Below are 23894 nucleotides of genomic sequence, written 5' to 3' on the forward strand. Positions count from 1 at the left end.
ATTAGTTTTTGATAAGCGAAGGGGGAGTGTTCAAGGGGGGATTCACCTCTGATTTCTTGATATTAAAGGGGTTTTCTATATGCCGTTGCTCACTAGGTAATTCTTCTGCTGCTTCAGTGCTCCTTGCTGATCTGTTATTTTCCATGCAGCAATAAAAAAAATATACAGTACAGACCAAAAGTTTGGACACACCTCCTGATTCAAAGAGTTTTCTTTATTTTCATGACTGAAAATTGTAGATTCACATTGAAGGCATCAAAACTATGAATTAAAACATGTGGAATGAAATACTTAAAGTGTGAAACAACTGAAAATATGTGTTATATTCTAGGTTCTTCAAAGTAGCCACCTTTTGCTTTGATTACTGCTTTGCACACTCTTGGCATTCTCTTGATGAGCTTCAAGAAGTAGTCACCGGAAATGGTTTTCCAACAGTCTTGAAGGAGTTCCCAGAGATGTTTAGCACTTGTTGGCCCTTTTGCCTTCACTCTGCGGTCCAGCGCAACCCAAACCATCTCGATTGGGTTCAGGTCTGGTGAATGTGGAGACCAGGTCATCTGGTGTAGCACCCCATCACTCTCCTTCTTGGTCAAATAGCCGTTACACAGCCTGGAGGTGTGTTTGGGGTCATTGTCCTGTTGAAAAATAAAATACAACTAAACGCAAACCAGATGGAATAGCACGCTGCTGCAAGATGCTGTGGTAGCCATGCTGGTTCTGTATGCTTTCAATTTTGAATAAATCTCCAACAGTTTCAGCAGCAAAGCACCCCCACACCATCACACCTCCTCCTCCATGCTTCACGGTGGGAACCAGCCATGTAGAGTCCATCCGTTCACCTTTTCTACAAAGACACGGTGGTTGGATCCAAAGATCTCAAATTTGGACTCATCAGACCAAAGCACAGATTTCCATTGGTCTAATGTCCATTCCTTGTGTTCTTTAGCCCAAACAAGTCTCTTCTGCTTGTTGCCTGTCCTTAGCAGTGGTTTCCTAGCAGCTATTTTACCATAAAGGCCTGTTGCACAAAATCTCCTCCTAACAGTTGTTCTAGAGATGAGAAGGTGTGTCCAAACTTTTGCTCGTGCTAATATGCTAATGATTGTTCAACATCAGAGGATGGTCACACTCACCTCTCTGCTGCCATTGCGTCCAACTCCTGGATTTCGACTTTTGGTCGTGCACTACACAAGTTTGAAGCCAGGACTCATACACCCGGCTTCATAGTGCGTATGACCGAAAGTCCGGGATCATGCGCACTGAGCTGAAATCCAGGACTCAGATACGATGGCAGCAGAGAGGTGAGCGCGACTATCCTCTGACACTGCAAATTCATTAGCATGTTAGTACGCCCACATGCTAAGGGGGCCGACTAGCCAAGGGAACTAACACCCTTGCCATTAGTCGCTGGCTTCATTAGGATATCATAAAGGAGATTTTTAGAAATACTCATTCTAAATATCCCTTCATCTATGCTACTAGATGCTGGGACAGTTAGGCAGGGATTAGCATTATGTACCCAGAACTGCTCGTGGTTCTTGGTGCATATTGGACCTGACAGGTTCCCTTTAAGTTTCTACAGACTTCTGAATCGTGACTTTTTGCCATCGTAGATGCATCGTGCATGTCTGCCCCCTGGATCTGTGGTATGACTCTCGTGCTCGAGCTGTTTCACATCTCTTTTGGATCCCTGAACATAAAAGCTTTCTGTGGCTCTGATTTTGTATTGGGTTTGTTTTTACAAAGGGTGAAGTACAGTTACATACCAGAAATTCTTAACAAGTGCAGTGTTTGCGCTAAATGCCCTACAGAGCTTTGGTTAGCGGCCAAGTAAAGGCTCCCATTCCATACTACGCCTTTTCTATTACCGCTGCCATTTCTCAGTGTGTTACGTCTGGCTTCAAGGACAAACAAATATAAACTGTGTGAAAATATGGATAAACCTGGGGTGGATAAGCTTTTTGGTCTGGTGGGGGCACATTGTCAGCTCATGGCACTTCCAGAAGCTGTGAAGCAAAACTTAAAGGAGAACTCTGAGTAACGCCTATGTTCTGCCTACAAGGGGCACCAAGGAGCGCATGCCCGCCATCATCTGCACTAAGCTCAACCGTATTGCTAGGTCAGATCACTCCCGATGTTGGGAGTACCTAGTTTTCAGTTATTGGTTTCAACATTGAAATATGGAAGACTTCGTAAGAGGTGACGCGACTCCTAGAGAACTTTTTTTTTTTAAGTCTTACTTTCCTTGTCATCATAGTGATTGCCAAGTTTTCTTGTGTACTGTAAGCTCTATATATTTCCACTGTCAGAAACCTCATTACTAATGCGACTCCATGGGCAGCATCACAGTCCGGGTCTGCCACTACACATATATGTTTCATTGTGAAATGTTTCGACATTAGAGGGAAAACTTGCCTTAAACAAATGGCCTGGAAAAAGGAGATGATAGTGAGTCCCTTCAGGTTGGCTCTGATGGTTTCTCCCCGGCCAGCTCTGCTTCACCAACAGGTCTCTCACTGCGCCTGTATATGGAAAGACCTGTCAATCAGGCAGAGAAGGCGGCAGGGGCCTCCTCCATGACTAGTCATCTCAGCTACCTCATTACAGGCAGCGTTTCCAAGTGAAATATGCTTATTGGTTATTAATGGAGAATGCTATCCTTGTTTAGAGAAGCGTGAAATCACATAAGTTCCCTTTTTTAATTTTTTTTTTTTTTTTTTAACAATCTATTATAATATTCTTTATCAATAAGGTTGGGGCAGACTCAATCACTGGGCAAGGACCCCAAGTGATCCCGAGTATAGGGCTTTGCATACTCCTGACTGAATAGAGCAGAGGTTGGTGATGTGCATCACAACTCATTTTCTGAGACTGTTGGAGATGGCTCAGCTACTTCTGGCAGTCCTATAGAGAATGAATAGTGGAGGTGAGCCTGCTCCATACAGCCTGGGCTGACAGAGCCCTGTTCTCAGGATCGTTGAGGGTCCTACCTTGTTTTTCCAAAAATAAGCCCTAGCAGGGATTTTCAGCATTTTCGGAGCAAGGCTTAAATATAAGCCCTCCCCTGAAAATAAGCCCTAGTCCCGGATCAATAATAAGTGTCCATGCAGCTAAAAAAGGTTACAAATACTGCACGACGCTTCATTATAGTCAGCGGCACCCGGCAATTACACTCACCCGATGCTGAGCGGTAGGACCTGCAGTGATCACACACCCGCACTCATCAGATCTCACACACACACACACACACACACACACACACACACACCATCGGATCACACGCAAACATCAGATCACACACAAACATCAGATCACACACAAACATCAGATCACACACACATCAGATCGCACACACATCGGATCGCACACACATCGGATCGCATACACACTCTCCTCATCCAGAGACACCGATCTCTTCTCGCCGGCAGAGTCCTGAGAGGCAGTGCGGTGGAGCACAACGAACAGGACCTGCGGTGGGACACGTGACTTGCTCTCATCATTCCCTGCGGCCTGAAGCGCTGGATGTGATGTGATGTGTGCGATCGGCTGTGTATCTGTGATCGGCTGTGTGTATCTGCTATCGGCTGTGTGTGTCTGCGATCGGCTGTGTGTGTCTGCGATCGGCTGTGTGTGTCTGCGATCGGCTGTGTGTGTCTGCGATCGGCTGTGTGTGTCTGCGATCGGCTGTGTGTGTCTGCGATCGGCTGTGTGTGTCTGCGATCGGCTGTGTGTGTCTGCGATCGGCTGTGTGTGTGATTTGCTGTGTGTGTCTGCTATCGGCTGTGTGTGTCTGCGATCCGGCTGTGTGTGTCAGTGTGTCTGCCAGCAGCAGGGGAGGATGGCGTGCATCACCGACCAAAGATCACAGGGAGGACCTGGGAGCCACGCAGACGTCCGGGTCTGGTGAGTTTGAGTCTCCTGGGAAGTGGGGTGTCTGCTTTTTTGGGGGGTAAACTTACCCCCCAACCGTGTTTTTCCAAGAATAAGACAAAAAAAATATAAGACAGTGTCTGTCTCTTATTTTTGGAAAAACACGGTAGTTGTCGGACTCAAAGTAAGCAATCTATTCTCCTCTATACTATTGATAAAGAGGAATCTGTCAGTAAGTTCGACCTTCCTTATAACAAATATATGTGCATGGAGGTTTGAAATGTACATTCATCGGCAACAACTGAGTAATTATTTTAATTCATGTAAAAATGAGGTTAAGTGCTATGGATATAACCGAGCTTAACGGGAACTTGTCATGTCCCCTATTCCCTCCAACCCAGCACCATTGATACCTGTGTACCAAAATTTCCTCCCTAACCAGCTCTGCATAACGCTATACACTTATATGAATTTTCAAACAAAGACTTATAATCCTAGCTTTCCCTATGCTAATTAGGGCCTTGACAAGTCACAGGGGTGTTGTTTCCTAGACTAGTCGGCCCTTTTTTTGTGTTATCACTCCCTTGTGGGTGTGATAACATGATTTCCTTGAGCTGGCGTCACCGGCAGCTCTTGGAAATATTGCGCATGGCTCATTTCGGCTACGTCAGTACGCCTCAGAAGCAGGGTGGATACTTCACGGCTTCATTAGTCACACTGCACATGACCGGAAGATCAGAAGGCATTCACATACACATGTCCTGAACCTTCAGTCTTGCACAGTGCGTCTAATGAAGCCAGGAAGCATACACCCTGCTTCTGAGGCAAACTGACGTGGCCGAAATGAACCACACGCATATGGGCGTGATTACTTGGAAAGAGGGCCAAATAGTCAGGGGAACGAACAACCCTGCGACTAGTCACAGGCCTATTTGGCTTCGGCAAAGCGAGGTTTAGAAGTGTTTTAGCGTTATAATCATTAGCGTTAGGGAGAGAATTTGGGCAAACAGGTATCAATGCTGCTGGGTTGGACGGCAGAGGGGACCTGACAGCTTCCCTTAAACTAATCATTGCCTTTCTCCGCCTAGCACCATTATTTTTATCTTGATTGATATCTTTCTCTGTGTTAGGGGTACTTCTCACATAGCGAGATCGCTGCTGAGTCACGGTTTTTGTGACGCACCAGTGACACCTGGCCCCTGCTGTGAAATCGCTGATCGTTACACACAGTGCTGGTTCATTTTTTGGACGTTGCTCTCCCGCTGTGAAGCACACATCACTGTATTTGACAGCGAGAGAGCAACGATCTGAATGTGCAGGGAGCCGGTTTCTGGCAGCCTGCGGTAAGCTGTAACCAAGGTAAATATCGGGTAACCAAGCAAAGCCCTTTGCTTGGTTACTCGATATTTACCTTGGTTACTAGCGTATGCCGCTCTCACGCTGCCAGTGCCGGCTCCCTGCACACGTAGCCGGAGTACACATCGGGTAAATAAGCAAAGCGGTTTGCTTATTAACCCGATGTGTACTCTGGCTAGGAGTGCAGGGAGACAGCACTAAGCGGTGTGCGCTGGTAACCAAGGTAAATATCGGGTAACAAAGGGAAGTGCTTTGCTTGGTTACCCGATATTTACCTTAGTTACCAAGCGCAGTATTGCTTCCACGCGTCGCTGGGGGCTGGTCACTGGTCGCTGGTGAGATCTGCCTGGTTGACAGCTCGCCAGCGACCATGTAGCGACACACCAGCGATCCTGACCAGGGCAGATCGCTGGTGGGATCGCTGGAGCGTCGCTAAAGTGTGACGGTACCCTAACTTTAAGCACCAGGCAAGGTAATCAGACAGCGAGCTATAAATTAAGCAAGGCAACAACCTCGGGAGGCCAAGGCTCTGGAAGTGCTCTGTCACGCCCAGAGCACTTAACACATAATTTGCATAGGGATTAAAATACTAATTTCCAGTGAATGCAGTAACAGACTGAAATGTAAATCCTTTTTTACATCTTCTAAGACCTGCATTCCTATATATGGGGTATAAGACATGGTGTGGTTGATCTTACTGACATATTCACTGATTATGAAGGATTTTGAAGACCAAAAAAAAACCAACAAATTACTGCAGAATGGATGTTCCTAAAACCCCAGAATGGATGTGTGACCAGAGCCTTGTTCTTCCATAGAACAAGTGCTGTTTGGAGCGCTCTATAAGGGTGCATGGTCTCCAATAAAGGGCTTCATACACGCTGCAGCTTTATATATCCCTATTTATCTGGTATACAGGCGCACACACAAACATACACACACGTGACACCATGATCATCAATTTCCTGCAGAAGATCCAGCAATAGTCCAAAGCCATAAACAAGAATTAGTTTTCATGACTTCATGTGTCTCTTGGCCAAGTGTTAAACCTCACACAGTTCTGATGGCACCGGTACAGGTTACATATAAATGTGTTCAGCTCCGCTGTGTGCCAGCCAATAAAACTTGTATTTTTCTATTTCTTTTTACTATTGATATAGGGATACAAATGTTTTAATAGAACACATTCACATATCCAAAAAATATTCTGTGCATGTTGATTCATAATGGCATTCGCTCCACATTCTTTATTCCGTAAGAGACAACCCGTAATCCAGAGAGTATGGTGTGTAATAACTGTAATAAGTAGTGCATGAGAATTCTGTCCCCCTAAATAAGTAACCACGTGCCTGCAAAGAGCCTAAAGGCCGCTTTGCACGCTACAATTTATCTGACAATATGTCGTAGGGGGTCACTGTTTTCATGACGCACTTCAGTCATCGTTAGAGACGTCGTTGCATGTGACACCTACGTGCAACTCCGAACGATCGCAAATAGGGTGAAAATCGACACGTCGTTCAGTTTCAAAATATTGTTCGTCGTTTGGAACGCAGCACACATATTGCTACGTTTGACACCCTGCCAACGACGAACAACATCCACACGACCGCCTTGGTGAAACAATATATCGCTGAACAATGCAGTGTCGTTTGTGAGATGTGTACGTGTGACCGCTACAAAACAACCTATGAGCAATCTCGGCAAATCGTAACAGCGATCTGGGCATGTCACATGGCTAACGAGATCGCTAGCGATATCGTTGTGTGTAAAGCAGCCTTAAGCTATATTTATGTTTCTCTGAAACTTCCAAAAATTCAACCATGCAATTCTATATAAAGGTAGCAAAGAAAAAGGGGGGAGTGTGGAAGGATACGGGCATATCACGCATATGGACGATGTGTGCCACTGAATGCTTACATGTGAGGACTGAGGAGGTATGAGCACAAGCCATCAGCTTACTGCAATAGTTCTTTCTTTCTATCTGTATCTGCCAATTTACTTTGACGAAAGCATCAAGAAAGAGTTTTTATGGCTGCAATTTTCTTGTTTTGTTTTTTGTTTTTTTTTTATCCTTTTTGCTAAATTTGGCTATTTGTCAGCGGTACAGTCATGGCCGAAAGTGTTGGCACTCTTGAAAAAGTTCCAAAAAACGAAGTATTTCTCCCAGAAAATAATTGCAATTACACATGTTTTGTTATACACATGTTTATTTCCTATGTGTGTATTGGAACAATACGAAAAAATAAAAGGCAAATTGGACATAATTTCACACAAAATTCCGAAAATGAGCTGGATAAAATTGTTGGTACCTTCAACTTAATATTTGGTTGTACACTCTTTGGAATAAATAACTGCAATCAAGCGCTTCCTATAACTATCAACAGCTTCATACATCTCTCATCTGGGATTTCGGACCACTTTTCTTTCACAAACTGCTCCAAGCCTCTCATACTTGAAGATGCCTTCTCCCAAAATCAATTTTAAAATCTCTCCACAGGTGTTCAATGGGATTTAAATCCAGACTCATTGTTGCAACTTCAGGACTCTCCATCCATTTTTGGGGGCTTCTTGAAGTATGTTTGGGGTTATAGTCGTTATGGAAGACCCATGACCTTGGACTCAAACCCAGTTTTTTTGACACTGGCACGACATTGCCAAAGGATTTGGGTAGCAAACTTCAGATTTCATGATTCCTTGCACACAGTCAAGCCATCCAGTACCAGATGCAGCAAAACAACACCGAAACATCTGTGAACCTCCACCATATCTGACTATAGGTACTGTGTTATTTTCTTTGTAGGCCTCATTCCATTTTCAGTAAACAGTAGAATGATGGGCCTTACCAAAAAGCTCTATCTTGGTCTCTTCTGTCCACAAGATGCTTTTCCAGAAGGATTTTGCCTTACTAATGTACATTTTGGCAAACTTCAGTTTAGCTTTTTCATGTCTGTGTGTCAGCAGTGGGGTCCTCCTGGGTCTCCTGCTTTAGCGGTTTATTTCATTCAAATGTTGATGAATAGTTCACGCTGACACTGATGCACCCTGAGCCAGATTATCCTGAGTGGCAACCTTTCATCAATTTTCTTTCTGCCATCAACTTCAGGGAGATTAGCTACATTGCTATGGGTTATAAACTACTTGTTACTTTGCCCATGGTGCATAAAATAATCATCAATATCTCTGGAGATGGATTTATAATCTTAAGATTGTTGATGTTTTTCAACAATTTTGGTTCTCAAGTCTTCAGACAGTTCTCTTCTCTTTCTATTCTCTAGGCTTAGTGTGGCTCATACAGACACACAAAGATTGTCAACCTCTCCTTTTATCTGGTTTTAAGTGTGATTTTCATATTACCCTCTCATGTTAGTTGCCACAGGTGAGTTTGAACGAGCATCACATGCTTGAAACAAAGTGTACCCACAATTATGGAAAGGTGCCAACAACTTTTTGTCTGAAATTATGTCCAATTTGCGTTTTTTTTTTTGTTTTGTGTTCTAATCCACACAAAGGGAATAAACGTGTGTAATTGCAATGATTTTCTGGGAGAAACACTTTAATTTATGGAACAATTTCAAGGGTGTCAACCTTTTCGGCTATGACTGTATGTATTGGAGCTTCCTAACATATGCCTCTGTAATTAAATGCAAATACAGTGTGAATGTACCCTGAGACTAGTGTATTACGGGAACTTTTGTGTGCTTATATTACGAATATTAGTGCCAGTCGTATTGTGGGACTTAAGTATTTGAGCTAAAAGATTCATCGATCCTCCGGAAGTGGTCAGTTTGTGTCCTTAGACTTATGGTAAAGAAATCATATCCATTATACCGGCACAAAAATGTGTCCAAAATATACTCATCTAAAATTAGCCTAAAGGGGGCTTTACACGCAACGACATTGCTAACGAGATGTCGTTGGGGTCACGGAATTCGTGACGCACATCCGGCCTCGTTAGCGACGTCGTTGCGCGTGACACGTACGAGGGACCGCTAACTATCAAAAATACTCACCTAATCGTTGATCGTTGACACGCCGTTCAAATCCCAAATACCGTTGATGTTGCAGGACGCAGGTTGTTCGTCGTTCCTGAGGCCACACACATCGCTACGTGTGACACCTCGGGAACGATGAACAACATCATACCTGTGTCCTCCGGCAACGAGGTGGGCGTAACTTTCCTGCGGCTGCTCTCCGCTTTTCCGCTTCAATTGGACGGCTGCCGTGTGACGTCGCTGTGACGCCGCACGAACCGCCCCATTAGAAAAGAGGCAGTTCGCCGGCCACAGCGACGTAGATAGGCAGGTAAGTATGTGTGACGGATACTAGCGATATTGTGCGCCATGGGCAGCGATTTGCCCGTGACGCACAAACGACGGGCTGGTGCTGGTGCTTTCACGAGCGGCATCGCTAGCCATGTCGCTGCATGGAAAGCAGCCTTAAGAGTGCAAAATACTTACACCGTATGACATCAATAGCAATCAGGCTGGGGCCACATGGGACTTTGTCCTGAACACAGGACGGGCTACCAAATATCGCTCTTTGTTGCTGGTAGATCGCCGTGCCATTAATAAGTTTGAATTTGGTTGCCCTACGGATAACAATGTGACACAATATTTATTATTATAGTGCCATTTATTCCATGGTGCTTTACATGTGAAAAAGGAGAACAGATAGACAAGCACAATAATTGTGAACATTTCAAGGCACAGACTGGTACAGGAGGAGAGAAGACCCTGCCCGCGAGGGCTCAGTCTACAGGGGAAGGGTTAAGATACAGTAGGTGAGGGTAGAGCAGGTCGTGCGACGCTATGGTGGACTGAGGATTACTGCAGGTTGTCGGAAGAGGTGGGTCTTAAGGTTCCTTTTGAAGGTTTCCATGCTGGGCGAGTCTCTGATGTGTTGGGGTAGAGCAATCCAGCGCTGGAGAAATCTTGTATACGATTGTGGGAAGAGGAGATAAGAGGGGAGTAGAGAAGGAAATCTTGTGAAGTTTGGAGATTGCATGTAGGTAAGTACCGGTAGACTAGGTCACAGATGTGTGGAGGAGACAGGTTGGATTTTTGGGTACTTGCTTGTGACGTTGCTGATACTTTTGGCCCGTTTCACATGAGACATAGAGGGATCTTTCGGCATACTACCTATTTTTCTTTTATAATGTGGCTATCCCCAGCCTCAATGATGTCAATTGATGCGTTTGTCTCATGGCTGAGAACTTTACTGCAAATTTAAAAAAAAAAAAAAAAGCGACCTTTGTGTCTGCATCTTCCGCCGGCTATCCTTCCTGTGGAGGTGTTACTGTCACTAATACTCTGCTGATGACAGTTTAGGGGAAAGTTGAGGCTGTAAAGCTGCTTTAATACCCATTTAATACAATCTCAACAGGGGTCATTGTGCAGCAACAGATTGTAGATGTGAGTGCGAGAATGGCGGTATGCTAAACCTTCCCTGTACCAGCCTGTGTGGACTCCGCTGAGTTAAATCTCCTCTTTGTTAAAAGCTGATCTCATTGCGACCCTTTCCTAGATGGGATACGGCAAAACAAACAATATTTTCAGACCCTTCAACAAATCCCTTACAGTATTCCCTTTGAAATGTCTCCAGAATGCAGGGTGGGGGCGGGGGGTCGGGGCTGCCGCCTGCTTCTGATGTTGTGCGAGGGCACGCTGTGTGCGTGCCAATATTTGGGTTATATGGCACTACTTAAAAAGACTGTTCGCTTACCAAACAAAAATTAGTTGACAGGCATTTTCTCTGTCGATTTAGGTGCCGAGGCCTGAACTCAAGTCTTTATATCAAATTACCCGGCCCACATTCTTTTCAACATTTTATGTTTCTCTTTATCCCCTCTTAAACGCTATATTAACGGATAGCCATAGATCATTGGTAAGCAGGGCTCACGTCGGCTGTTAACAGCAGTCACTCTCATCCATAAAGGGTTTTGGTTTTTTTTTTAATTTTTAGGGTTTGTGCAAAGAAAGAAGCTGCTAATCCCAGACTTCAATTCTATAAATGTTCTTTTCAATCTCAAGTTCATATTTTATTAATATGTGAATGCTACCAGACAGCTGTTTAACGCATTGCGGTCTTTTATGGGGGATCTCCAGATCTAGATTTATATCACTCGTGTGAAAATCTAGGAATTGCTCGTAGGTCTTTCCCAGAAAGGAGTCCTGGTCTTCAATCTTCCATATACACCCAGTTTTATAATTTCTTTAAAGGGAACCTGTCATTATATTCATGTTGCCTAAATCATGAGCAGCGTTGGGCGTAAGACACACGGCATGAAAATCGGAGCGAGTGGAATGCGATAAAACGTCGCATTCCACTCAGACCAATATTAGCCTGTGTGTCAGCACTCATGAGCGATTATTTTCTCAGCCCTAATCGGACCGAGAAAACAATCGCAGCATGCTGCAGGTGCAATGTGATTCTTATTCTCTTGCACCCATTCGTCTATGGGGTGAGAAAAAAAAATCACACTGCACACGCAGTACACCAGCTTTTTGCGAGTGCAGAGCAAAAATGGCAATAGCCGGCAACGGAGGAGAGAGGGAGATAAATCCCTCCCTCTCTTCCTCAGAGCCGTCCCTCTCTTCCACAGAGCCGTCCCTCCCCTCCTCAGCACTGGCCCGCCCTCCTCAGCACTGGCCCGCCCTCCTAAGTGCCGGCCCACCTTTCCTCAGCGCTGGCCCGCCCCTCCTCAGTGCCAGCCGCACCCGGAGCTGTGGTCCGATCACATGACCGGACCTCAGTCGCAATGACTCACATGACACTCGGCTCCCACTGTGCTGCCAGCATGAGCCGAGTGTCATGCGAGGATCGCAGTAGTCCACGTGTGGCCCCGGCCTTAATCTGAGCCTGTCTGTGCTATCGCCAATAGGATTCAGAGAAAACTAAGGTTGGAATTCTTCTCCCTGCACCACTCCAGCTCATATCTCTTCCATTTCTGTACGTGTCTCTCTCTAGGATCCCTCAACGGCTTTTTAAACTAATTTCTCTAAAATGCCATAACTAGTGGCAGCAGCAGCGCAGACTTAAAGGGCACCTGTCACCACATTTTGTCCTTCTAAACTAAAACTTTCAACTTAAGCAGCGCCTGTCCTTCATTCTATAAAGTTGCACTTTAACCCTTGACCCTTCCCCTGTAGACCCCACAAATACCTTTATAAAATCAACCACCATGTATGTAATTTGTCCTGTCGAGTGCAATGGGCGTCCTAATCTGCGCCTCCTGTCCCGCCTTTTGCTGTCCTCTTGTGCAGATTGACGTGTATGACGTCACCAGCTTCAGCCACAAAGCTGAGCAAAATCTCACGCCTGCGCAGAGAACGTGCCGCTTCACCCAGGCACATTGTTTTTTGGCTCTGCCCGCAATAGGGCAGAGTGAAGTGCACCTGCGTGAATCTGGAATATGTCTGCACAGGCGTGAGATTTTGCCCATCCACGTTGATGGTGCCCGAGGCGTCGTCCTGTCAATCAGCACAAGAGGACGGTGAAGGGACTAGAGGAACAGGAGACGCAGATTAGGGCACCCTTCGGACCGGACAATTTACATACATGGCGGGAGATTTTATAAAAGTATTTGTGCGGTCTACAGGGGGGGCTGTTAAGGGGGTAACGTGCACCTTTATAGAAAGCAGCACAGGTGCTGCTTAAGGTGCTAGTTTTAGTTTAGAAGGCCAAAATCTGGTGACAGGTTCCCTTTAACTTTATAATTTGTTTCTGGACAGTTTATCAAAAAATCATTGACAGACAATATTTCTCACACACATTGTAAAACCATAATAAATCATTGTGATTCTAAGTGATCCATGTCTACAGCCCATAATTCTGATGTGATTACATCAGCTGCAGTCACTGTAAACTGTAATCTAATTACAGTCAAAATAATCTATACAAATTTCTAAAGCTTCAAAAAAAATCACGGATGCCTTACATATATTTTTTTTTTTTTTTTTTTACGGACTAGGCCTTAAATGCCATATTTTTATGGACTGTCCTGGAACTTCTGGACGTTTGGCACCCCAGAGCTGCAGTCGAGTAGCAATTCAAGCTGCCTATGGTTTGGGCAGCATAAATCTAGTGAGGGCAAAGCCCAAACCTTAGAATTCTATTGGTCAACCACTCATTTGGCTGACAGCTATTGGTTCGCCATGGGTGTTCTCAGTGATTATGGTGGGACAAAGCCCTTGAAAAGCACAGGATCAGACATGTTGAAATTGAAGATGTCAAGTCTTATTTTTTTTCTTTGAGGGCAGAGTCAGAACAGTACTCGTACACATTAGATGGTCAGATGGTCCTGGCCTAATCCACTAGATTGGCCAAAAATGATCTAACGTTTGTGGGCACCTTTTACATATAAAGTTGGGGAGAGAGAGCACTAAAGTAACTAGAGAGATTATGAGGAGGAGGGCAAGTATGAGAGAGGGCATTGCTGCAGGATATACTGCCAAATCCTAATTCAGAGCTGGACACATGGCTAACACTGGGGTCACATCCCATCAAGGACAACATCTGGAAGAAGTTTATATGGTCTCCCCACCTTTGTGTGGGTTTCCTCTGGGTTCTCCTTTTTCCTTCCACACTCCAAAGACCATGCTGATAGGGAATTTAGATTGTGAGCTCCAATTGGGACAGTGATGATGATGATGTCTGTAAAGCGCAGAGGAATATGATGGCGCTATACAAGTAACACATGATAAATAGTTGTGAAATTTTCACTTTTTTTTAGTAAAAATATTTGAAGGTAAAGTTTTTCCACGATTGATGCTTTCTCTGTATTACATCTTTGTGCTAAAAATAATGGTTAATATAAATGTTTAATAGAAAACCTTGAGGAGTGTGCCGCCCTGAGTGTGCGTGCCGCCCTGAGTGTGCGTGCCGCCCTGAGTGTGCGTGCCGCCCTGAGTGTGCGTGCCGCCCTGAGTGTGCGTGCCGCCCTGAGTGTGCGTGCCGCAGGACCATCTGCAGATATTCCGGAAATACTTGGATGACCTGGCGGTCAATTTATGGAGAACGTACTGGATTCTTCTGCTTTTTCCCCAAATCATCTAAACATTATTAAAGCCTATCTTTTAGCCATTTTCTGTTTACTTTAAGCTGATACTTTTTTTAATCATTAGTACAATGGCCTCTAGATTAATTAGGAGTTCACGCAGCGGGTGAGAACTTGTCAGCATTTGCGATTAGGTCTTTCCGGTCTTCTCAGATCATTTCTATGTAGATATTTCCTTTTGATGCCAGGTTTTTGGATGACCGTTAAGTCTTATCTTTGTGTACTGAATAGATATATTAATTTGGAGGGTGAAAAGTAATTTCCTGACCATGAGTATGGCTTGTGTATTTGATTTCCCGAAAGTGGAAAAAGAAAGCTGGCAGCCTGTAAGAGCCATATTGGAAGGCTTTCTCGGATGGAAAGGATGTTTAGAAAAGCGAGAAAAGCCATATGGTAAAACGGTGGATGTTCTGTTCTTCAATGGGACAGTGTTACAGGATGGTCTTTTTTTTTTCAAAACTGATTGATCTTATGGATGAAAACAGAATCACAACTGAAAGATCGCTTTATTCACAAATAGTCCTCATTCTGCTAAAGAGACAATCTTATATCTTTCACATGGAGAAAATAGCTACCCTGTAAGTCAATGTTTGACCCTATTTGACTTACAGGGTAGCCGACCATAAATTAGAGCAGCTCTGTATTGTCAGACATGGCCATTTCACAGTACATAGCAGGGATACACATATAAGATTATCTCAGCTCAGGAACATTTATTGTGAAAATTGTTATTCTAAGATCTATTGATGTCAATCTACTTTGTGGGAAAACCCCTTTAAGGAGAGCTAATCCACACCCAAGATTGCAGTGTTTAAACCTATTATATATTTATATAGAAGTCACACCTTGTACTTGAACTAGTCTCTGGAATACCTGTAGATACACCAACTTAGTGGTGAACCAATTGGGCTACCAATGGGTCTTGTAGAGTGGGATGTAGAAAATGATCACAGCACTTCTGGTCATATGGAGCCCAAGTAGGATCCAATCCCGTTACAAGTAGTTTATGAAACTTGACACTCGGATCAAAGTGAATAATATTTAAAGAGGTGGTTCACCCCTTTTCATTACTGACCACATTGATATAATGTTGAGAAACAAGGTTTTTCTCAAATACCTTGTGTTGCCAAAAGTGCCTGTGAGCAGCGCTATTGCGGTCCACTCACCTCATTCTCATGACATCAGATGTCTGGTGATGTCATGTCAACTTAGGCAGGCCGCAGTCTTCCTGAGTGACCAGGCTGTGGGTTGTGTTTCACAGCTCATCACAGCCCAGCATCTCCCTGCTCCCTCCTTCACTGCAGAGCACTGCAAGCAGGAGTGACGCTGGGCTGTGACGAGCGGTGAAACGCCGCCTACAGCCCAGTGACTCGGAAAAACTGTGGCCAACCGCGGTGAGGTCAGGTCAAGAGGAAGCTGACGTGACATCAGAGGTCACACGAAGGAGGTGAGCGGACCGCAATAGCAACGCTCACAGGCACTTTTTGCAACACAAGGTATTTGAGAGAAACCTTGTTGCTCAACATAATATCGATATGGCCAGTAATGAAAAGGGGAGAACCACCTTTAATTTTGAAACACAATCCCAAATGTACACAAATGTTCCGGTTTTAGATAGACCTTCCTCCATGTGCAGATTGCTCAAACAGACAGGAATCAGGAAACAGCGCGGGGTGAGCTGCAGTATCCACCGCAGATAAAGGTGAGTGCCACTCACTTTCTATCTATGGTGGATACTGCATCTCACTCCACACTGTATTCCCGATTCCTGTCCGTTTAAGCAATTTGCACATGGAGGAAGGTCTATCTAAAACCGGAATGGTTGTGTTTGTTTTCAGTTGCTTTTGAAGAGTGGGTTGGACTCTGCCTTTGTCAATCTTGCGTTGAATTGAACTTGGGACCTTTAGTGCCACATTGCCTCGGTGGTAATCAAATAACCACCAAGCCAACCCTCTTGAAATAAGAATTGTGTGTGGTCTCCTGGGTTAGTATCACATTTTGTGTTTCAGTAGCTCTTTTCCATAGCAGAACATTGCTGCAATTATTGAAGCTATTTTTGTGCACCTTTTCTATGGAATAAAACCGTAAATATATGGCGTGTGCCAGGAAAGATTAAAAAAACTGGTCTTCACACTCCAAGCTGCTTTTTCCAGAGGTGTTTTATCAGCTCCTTAAATCTGTCAAAAACAACTTGCAGATCGTTATACGGAAATTCCTCCGTTTTCATTTCTGTACAGACAATCATTTCTGGAAATCACCAGTATTTGAGACTTTTTAATAAATGTATTAGATCAAATTATTCTTGTAATAATATGGCATATCGCTGATCTGGCTGGGGAGGGCGACTTCGGGGGCCAAGGCAAAATTTGTGAAAGAGCAGATGTCTTACCAGTGCTACTGCTGCTTCATTCTGAGGATCGGTGGGGAACCGGACAGACCTATCCTGTCTATGGTGAGCAAATGCTTTAATATTAATGAGACTGTTAAAATGTCTGGAAAGACCGAATCGCAAATGCTGACAAGTTCTCACCTGCTGCGTGCACTCCCAGTCTTGGATCCTCCGGTTGGGTGACAACATATAAATACACTAAGAGAGTTGGAGGTGAATGACTCGAGGATTCACGGGGCGTTCCCATATTCACGCAACGGTTCCTTCTAAATTAGCTATAATATATTGGGTCATAATCATCAATACTGTAAACTTAAGGCTGGGACTACACAGTGGCTTTGGCCGTGACAGCCAGCACTGAGTGATAGCCAGCTCAGCAGTGCATCAGTGCAGAGCTGGCTGTCAGTCAGTGCCGGGGCGTGCTTCACAGCCGCCACTCAATGCTGTGAGTGATGACTGTAATTGCTCCGGAAACACCTGCATGACTGAAAGCCAGTGGCTTCAGAGAGAAATAAAGTTTTTCTTCCAAGTGTCTCACTTTTAGTACTGTGCACAGTCACCTTCATAACACTTTTAATCAATATCAATAGTGTTATCGGACCTAACAGCTCCCCTTTTAAAGTAATCACACCCATTGTGTACAGTTTGTCCATTGTTTTTTTTAAATAGTGGGTAGGCGTGAGAAATTATAATTTGAAAGCACATACAGATTAAAAAGAATAATCAGTGAATTACCTAATTAATGGTTTTGGAATCTAAACACTTAGAAGTGTTGCAATTTTTTTGCACTGAAGTTTTGCAGCATTTGGCTTTTTCACTCCAGATTAAAGTGGCTCCGCCAATATGGGTGGAGATGGGGAGGGGACAAGGCATGGCCATGCTTGATCTTCAATTAAAACTGCCATTATTTTGTTATCTAGAAATGCTACTCCAGCCCCTAACTGGAGTAGCATTTCTGGTGAGGCACACACCACAGAGATGTGGTATGCGCATTTACATGAACTCTTAAACCGGAAAAATGTGTGTTTTTTTCCTGCTGTACGAATTGATGCATGGAAACTGGGTCCAGGACACACAGGTTTTGTCGAACCGTTTCGAAGCTATCCAGCTTCTTCAGGAGAATTCAGAATTCTGGTTCCTCCTGAAAAATAAGCTGGATAGCTTTGAAACATGTCAAATAAATTGCATATTCTTCATCTGTGTGTCCTGGACTCCTTTCCCACAGATCATTTCTCACAGCAGCGCAGAACTAGCACACATTTTTCATCTTCACATGTGTCTGCAGCAGCTGATGTTTCATTCCCATACATTTTTGTGTATCACACAGCCCTATCAGATCAGCGCACCACTGTCAGTTGCACCCCATTTGTAACCAGTTAAGACCCCATTGCGCTTTTACTCCACCATTGTCTTCAGTACTAAATGAATTTGGCACATTGGACTGCAGCAAGCCCTTCATTAAGACTGGCATGCACAACACCCATCTAAGTGAATTGCCCCCATAGGCATTAAAGGGGTTGTCTTGATCTCTAACATTGATGATTTATCCTAGGGATAGTCAGTGGACATGCAATTGGCATCCCCACCGATCAGCTGTTCCTGGTGCCACAGGAGCTGTGTAGTTACGGATATGCACAGCACAGCACAGCTGCCTCAACTGAATGGTGGCTGTGACTTGAGTACTGCACATCCGATCCCTATTGATTTGAATAAGGGGTGGATATGCAACTCTTAGCCATGGCCACTATACAGTCGATGGAGCTGTGCAGCTCCACAACTGATTAGTTGCGGCCACCGACAACAGCTGATCGGTGGGGGTTGCCCGGTGTTGCACACCTACCGGTCAGACATTTGATCACCTATCCAGAGTATAAGTCGTCACTGTTAAAGTCCCAGACAAGCCCTTTATATCATTTTGTCAGTATAGAGGCCAAAAGCTGTGCAAAGGTCCCTATTATCTACAAGCTGTTGGTAGCTAAATTTTCAGGTATATAATAACATGTAAATATATGTTAGTATTTAATCAATATTTCTCATTAAACAAGTTAATAATTCCTTCCTCAGGAGGGTTTAATCAAATTTTGAAAAATAATTTAATTAATTTTTGACAATTAAAGAATTTATTCAGCATATTATTAGCAACAAGTTGGTGTTCTGCTGATACTTATTTCTATGTAGTTGATCCACCTGATGCTGATTACTAGTAAGTCTCTTTTGTAGAGAGAATTGAATAGTGATGGCGACCACAGTAGCGAGAAAGAAGAAAAATAAAGGCCAATTCTTTCTCTACCTACCCGGTACCTGCAAGGAATAGTAAACGGCGCGGGGCATGACGGGATTCTTAAGCATTTAATTGCCAAGTTGAGCCAACGGCTTCCTTTGTAATGGTTTAAAGGGAAACAATCATCAGAAAATTACTTTATATACTCGTGTATAAGCCGACTTTTTCAGCTCATATTTTTTGCAGAAAAAAACCCCTCTGCTTATACTCGAATGAGAGTGTTGCTTTCGGATTGTAAGACACACTTTTTTTTTTTCCTCCCAAAACTGGGGGTATAATGGGGATGCGTCTTTATAATCTGGATAAAGCTTGTGGGGTCACAGGATGGAGAGTCGGCGATACCGAGATCTCAATCTGCGCTCGCACCGTTTCCACAGCCTCTTTCTTGAAGTCTATCGCGTCAACTGTTGGCAGGCTAGCCGGAGCCCACAGGCAGGCTGAATGGTGCCCGCCATGACATCCTTTATCCCGCAATATTGCCGACCCTCCTGAGACGCGATACCCCTGAGCCTGAAGTCAACCTTCCATCCTGTGACCCTCCTGAGCGGTGGACACTCCACGCCTCTCCTCCGAGCCCGCAGCATCGCCGACCAAGTCTCCAGAGCCGCTCTACCGCCACTGTCGAGCCGCCCTGGTGAGCTAATATAAGACACACTAGGATTATAAGTCGGACCCCCATTTCTCTAAATTTGGGATATGTCTTATAATCCTAGGCTTATTCTCAATCAATAAGTGTTCCGATTTTTTTTTTTTTTTGTGGTAAAATTAGGTGCCTCGGCTTATACTAGAGTATATACAGTATTTATTTTTTAAATCCGTTTTTTGTATTGCATGTAATTTTTATTTTTTTTTCCTTCATATTACTATCTTTATTAAAAAACAAAAGGAGTAATCTTGTAATTTTGACAATGACCACTAAGGCTTTTTGACACTAGAAGTCCCAGGAATTTCGAGCTCCATAGGGTTGCAATGGTAGAATGTTAAATGACCCCTCTCTGGGACTTCTAATGTTAAGACTCTACTTGCTGTCCTCCAGCTGCCTCCTAACTCACTGACAGCCTCTATGTTCTGTGACTTCAAGCAAAGGAGTCATACAGTAGGAAGAGGCGAAGCTGGGCGGGGAATAGAGCTGGAGTGACAGAGACTTCATATCTACAATAGCACTTCAGCCTCATTTGCATATCAATACAATCACCGATTTCTCAGTAATGGAGGAACAGACATGCCATGTAAAGGTATTGCTGGAATTTGCTTTTAAACAGCTACAGGCATATAAAAATAGTTTGGAGTGTGAAATCTTGGTGACTGGCTCCCTTTTAATGCAAACCAGTCAGCACAGAATGACCAAACAAAGTAGAGGTGCTCGGTGTATCATGGTGTGGCCATACAGTTAAGTGTATTCCCATCTCCAAAATCCTATCCCAATATGTAGTAAAGGTAATAATAGTAATATTAGCAAATAACTCCAATTAGACATGTAATATATTTCTTCTGATTCACTGTCACTTACCTCATCTGCAGGGCATTGCAGCTTAGTTATCCATGGTTACGACCACGCATATAGTGACAGTTGCTAGTTGTCGTAACCATGGATACCTAAGATACTGCAATGCCCTGCACATGAAGTAATAGACATGGCTATATCAGGAGAACTATACTACATTTCAAATTGGAGGTATTTGCTAATATATTAACTCGGAGAGGTTCCTGTATTTTTTCCCACTGTGAAACATTGAATCCATCTTCCTATTGTGCTGTCATTCATGCGTTTCCTCTCTTTTGCAGGGTCAGTATAAGCCATCACAACTTCTTTGTCCGGAGAGCTATTTCTGGGTGCCTATCGAGAAGTGTTTACCGCTGCTGGAGTCCTCAAAATACTCTCGGTTTAATGGTAATCCTAAAGAAGGTATATGCTTTTCTAGCCTGCGTTCCTACCATTTGCTTTTTTGGGATTTTCCAAAAGGCTTTACTTCGCCCATCAGTAGACATTTTCATTAATACTTCACACTAACAATGTCAAAGGGACCTAATACTGTTCCTCTTCTACAGAGGCATTTAATATTGTGCTATCTGAGGTGGTCTCTTTAAACCCAGCTGGGCCACAGATGTTCTTGCGCAGAATTAAATTCTTCATTCTGTCCATAATAGATTGCTCTGGAGCTCCAGCGTCTTCATGTCTTTGTTCTGTACAGATGTTTAAGGATATTCTCATCACCGTTTGCTTTTCTCTCTCTTGTGCGATTACCGCAGTGTGAACGTCACCTTCTCTTCTTTTCACAGGCGACAAAGACCATTTATCAGAGCTGAATAGAGTTCGGGTCTTGCACAAACGCACCGTCATGCCTTACAGCGTCTACAAGAAGAGACGCAAGGGGCCAAGCGATGAGACTGTGGTTAAGCAGTATGCCACTTTGGTGGGTCAGACCTGCGCGGAACGCATGCTTCTATACCGCAGTTGAAATTTCAGGACTTTGGTTCCTCCAAAGTAACGCTCCGGAGAAGAGGACTGCATGCCGATATTTTTACCAGGGTCAAATACCATCTGCAGGATGTCTGGTGTAATGGAAGAACTGTGATTCCTACATATAATATTATGCCCCTACAAAAAAATATACACCTCCTTTGTGCATTGGTTAAGAAATCTATGCAGTGGTCTTGGGGAGGTGGCTAAAAAAATGTGGCCTCCTCTGTCCATTAGCCCCTTTGTTTTAGAAGTTTAAATGTTTTAGGTGTTACATGTTGCTGAGACAGAGCTTGAGTATATTGTGTGTTGGGTTGACATTTCAGGCCCCTTTCACATTGCGTTCCAATCTCCGTTCAGTGGTCCCGTCGGGGCTTCCGTCCGAACCAACCACAAAATGGTTCGGACTTATGCGCTGACAGGGGCAACTGACTATAAAAGTACAGATAGTCACCATGTGCTCTGCCGTGAACCATTTTTGGGAGTATTCCCATTCCGGAGGCGGACACCCAGATGTAGTAGACTGGATGTCTGCCTCCGGAAAGCTTATACTGTCGAAAAAGGTGCACGACCGTACACACGGTGACTCAATCTGCACCATTATAGTCAGTAGCCCCGTTGGCGCATACCTCCGAAACCCGTTTTGCAGGGGGTTCGGATGGAAGTCTCAAGGGGACCACTGAACGGAGATCAGAAAGCAATGTGAAAGGGGCCTAAGAGACTGCACTTTATGGATTTGTATCGTTCAAGACTCTGCAGGCACAGTTTTTGTTGCCGTGGTTGGTGGCAGGCTTATGTGAAAAGTAGATCTATAAACGAGTCAGATAGCATGGATTAGATATGCAATTATTTTAACGGATCCTATGTCACCTTTGAGCTATTTGTGGAGTTTCTTTTTGCAAACTTGATCCTTACTGCTTACCGGGTCCATCGTCACCCTACGTGCCTATTAACTGTAACCAGGTTTGGCAGACAATGCCTGACCTTCACTGTATATATTGAAAACTTTATAAAGTCACTATATACACCCACAACAGCTTACCGGACTTCTCATGGAGAAAATGGGCCCTATCAAGTAACAGATTCCTGTTTACGGAGAATATACTTTGGTGGTTTGGTGACGTCTGTAACAAATCAGAAGGCTAAACATTTCATGAGTTCTTAGTCTGTTTACTTACTGTCAAGTTAACTTCTGTTCCATCTTTTTCTGTTATGTGGTTAGAGACATTGGATATGTACTTTTTATTTTTTTTTTCCTCTACAAAAAAAATAAAATCTTGAAAAAATCATGAATTCTCTTCCTTTTTTTGGTTTAATGGAGATTTTTTTTGTAGTACGTTATTTCCCCAATTTGCTTGCTTACTTTAATAAGTGTATTAAAGGGAACCTGTCAAGTGCAAAATGCACCCAGAGCCATGAGCAGTTCTAGGTGCATACTGCTAATCTCTGCCTAACCGTCCCTGTATATAGTAGCATAGATAAAGGGATCTTTAGAAAAAGTATTTCTGAAGATCTTTTATCGTATGCTAATGAGCAAGGGGACAGCCATCGCCGCCCGATGCTGGATTTCGGCTCAGTGCGCATGACCCTGGAGTTTGGATCATGCGCACTATGAAGCCGGGTGTGTGTGTCCTGGCTTCAAACTGTAGTGCACATGACCCAAACTCCGGGGTCATGCACACTGAGCCGAAATCCAGCATCTGGCTGCGATGGCAGCGGAGAGGAGAGTGAGATCATCCACTTACCCGGAGCATTCATTAGTTAGCACACCCACAGGGGCGTACTAACATGCTACTGGAGCGGAGTAGCCAAGAGAACGAACGCCCAGGGGACTAGTCCCCTTGCTCATTAGCATACGATAAAAGATCTTCAGAAATACTTTTTCTACAGATCTCTTTATCTATGCTAGTGTGTACAGGGACAGGCAGGCAGGGATTAGCAATATGCACCCAGAACTGCTCGTGGTTCTGGGTGCATATTGCACCTGACAGGTTCCCTTTTAAAATGTTTTGGAGTTAAATATGGATAACATGGATATGATGCGGTGCTGGTGTAATCGTCACTGGCTCCAAAAGCAGAGACTCTATTAAAAATTCCAGGTAATCTTTTCGATGAAGATATCTCTTCCTTGTCTTTTCAGTTGAGTTTGTATTATGGCTAACATTAATTTTGTTTCTATTGAAATAAAAAAAATGAATAAAAATATTTACAAAATGCTCAGTTCACATTTTGAACAGTGTAGACGCAAATAATTGCTTATCTGACTCCAAAACAGATACAACGCAGTAAAGGACAAAGGCTCCAAATTATTAAGATGACGTGCACCTCAGTCTTAATGATAAATGTTACTCAAATCAGGAACTGGAGTACATTTGTGGCTTGAGATACGCTTCTAAAATGGCATAACTTTTAATTAATTTGCCAGACGGGTATAATAACTCCATGCTCCACTTAGGCTGTGTGTGCACAGTTCGTTTTTGGT

At 43.9% G+C, this 23894-nt stretch overlaps 1 protein-coding gene across 4 annotated transcripts in view; it reads left to right on the forward strand.

The window, feature by feature from the left end:
- ATE1 (arginyltransferase 1) overlaps positions 1 to 22701 on the forward strand; it is a 188355-nt gene extending 165654 nt beyond the window's left edge. For all 4 annotated transcript variants that reach the window (XM_075348636.1, XM_075348637.1, XM_075348638.1 and 1 more), the window contains exons 11-12: positions 20737 to 20857; positions 21232 to 22701. In XM_075348636.1, the coding sequence (XP_075204751.1) occupies positions 20737 to 20857; positions 21232 to 21410 (300 nt within the window). In that variant the 3' untranslated portion in view covers positions 21411 to 22701. The remainder of the gene's footprint in view (positions 1 to 20736; positions 20858 to 21231) is intronic.
- Positions 22702 to 23894: the final 1193 nt, after the last annotated feature.

Source organism: Anomaloglossus baeobatrachus, chromosome 5, assembly GCF_048569485.1.
Source record: "Anomaloglossus baeobatrachus isolate aAnoBae1 chromosome 5, aAnoBae1.hap1, whole genome shotgun sequence".
Taxonomy (NCBI): Eukaryota; Metazoa; Chordata; class Amphibia; order Anura; family Aromobatidae; genus Anomaloglossus; species Anomaloglossus baeobatrachus.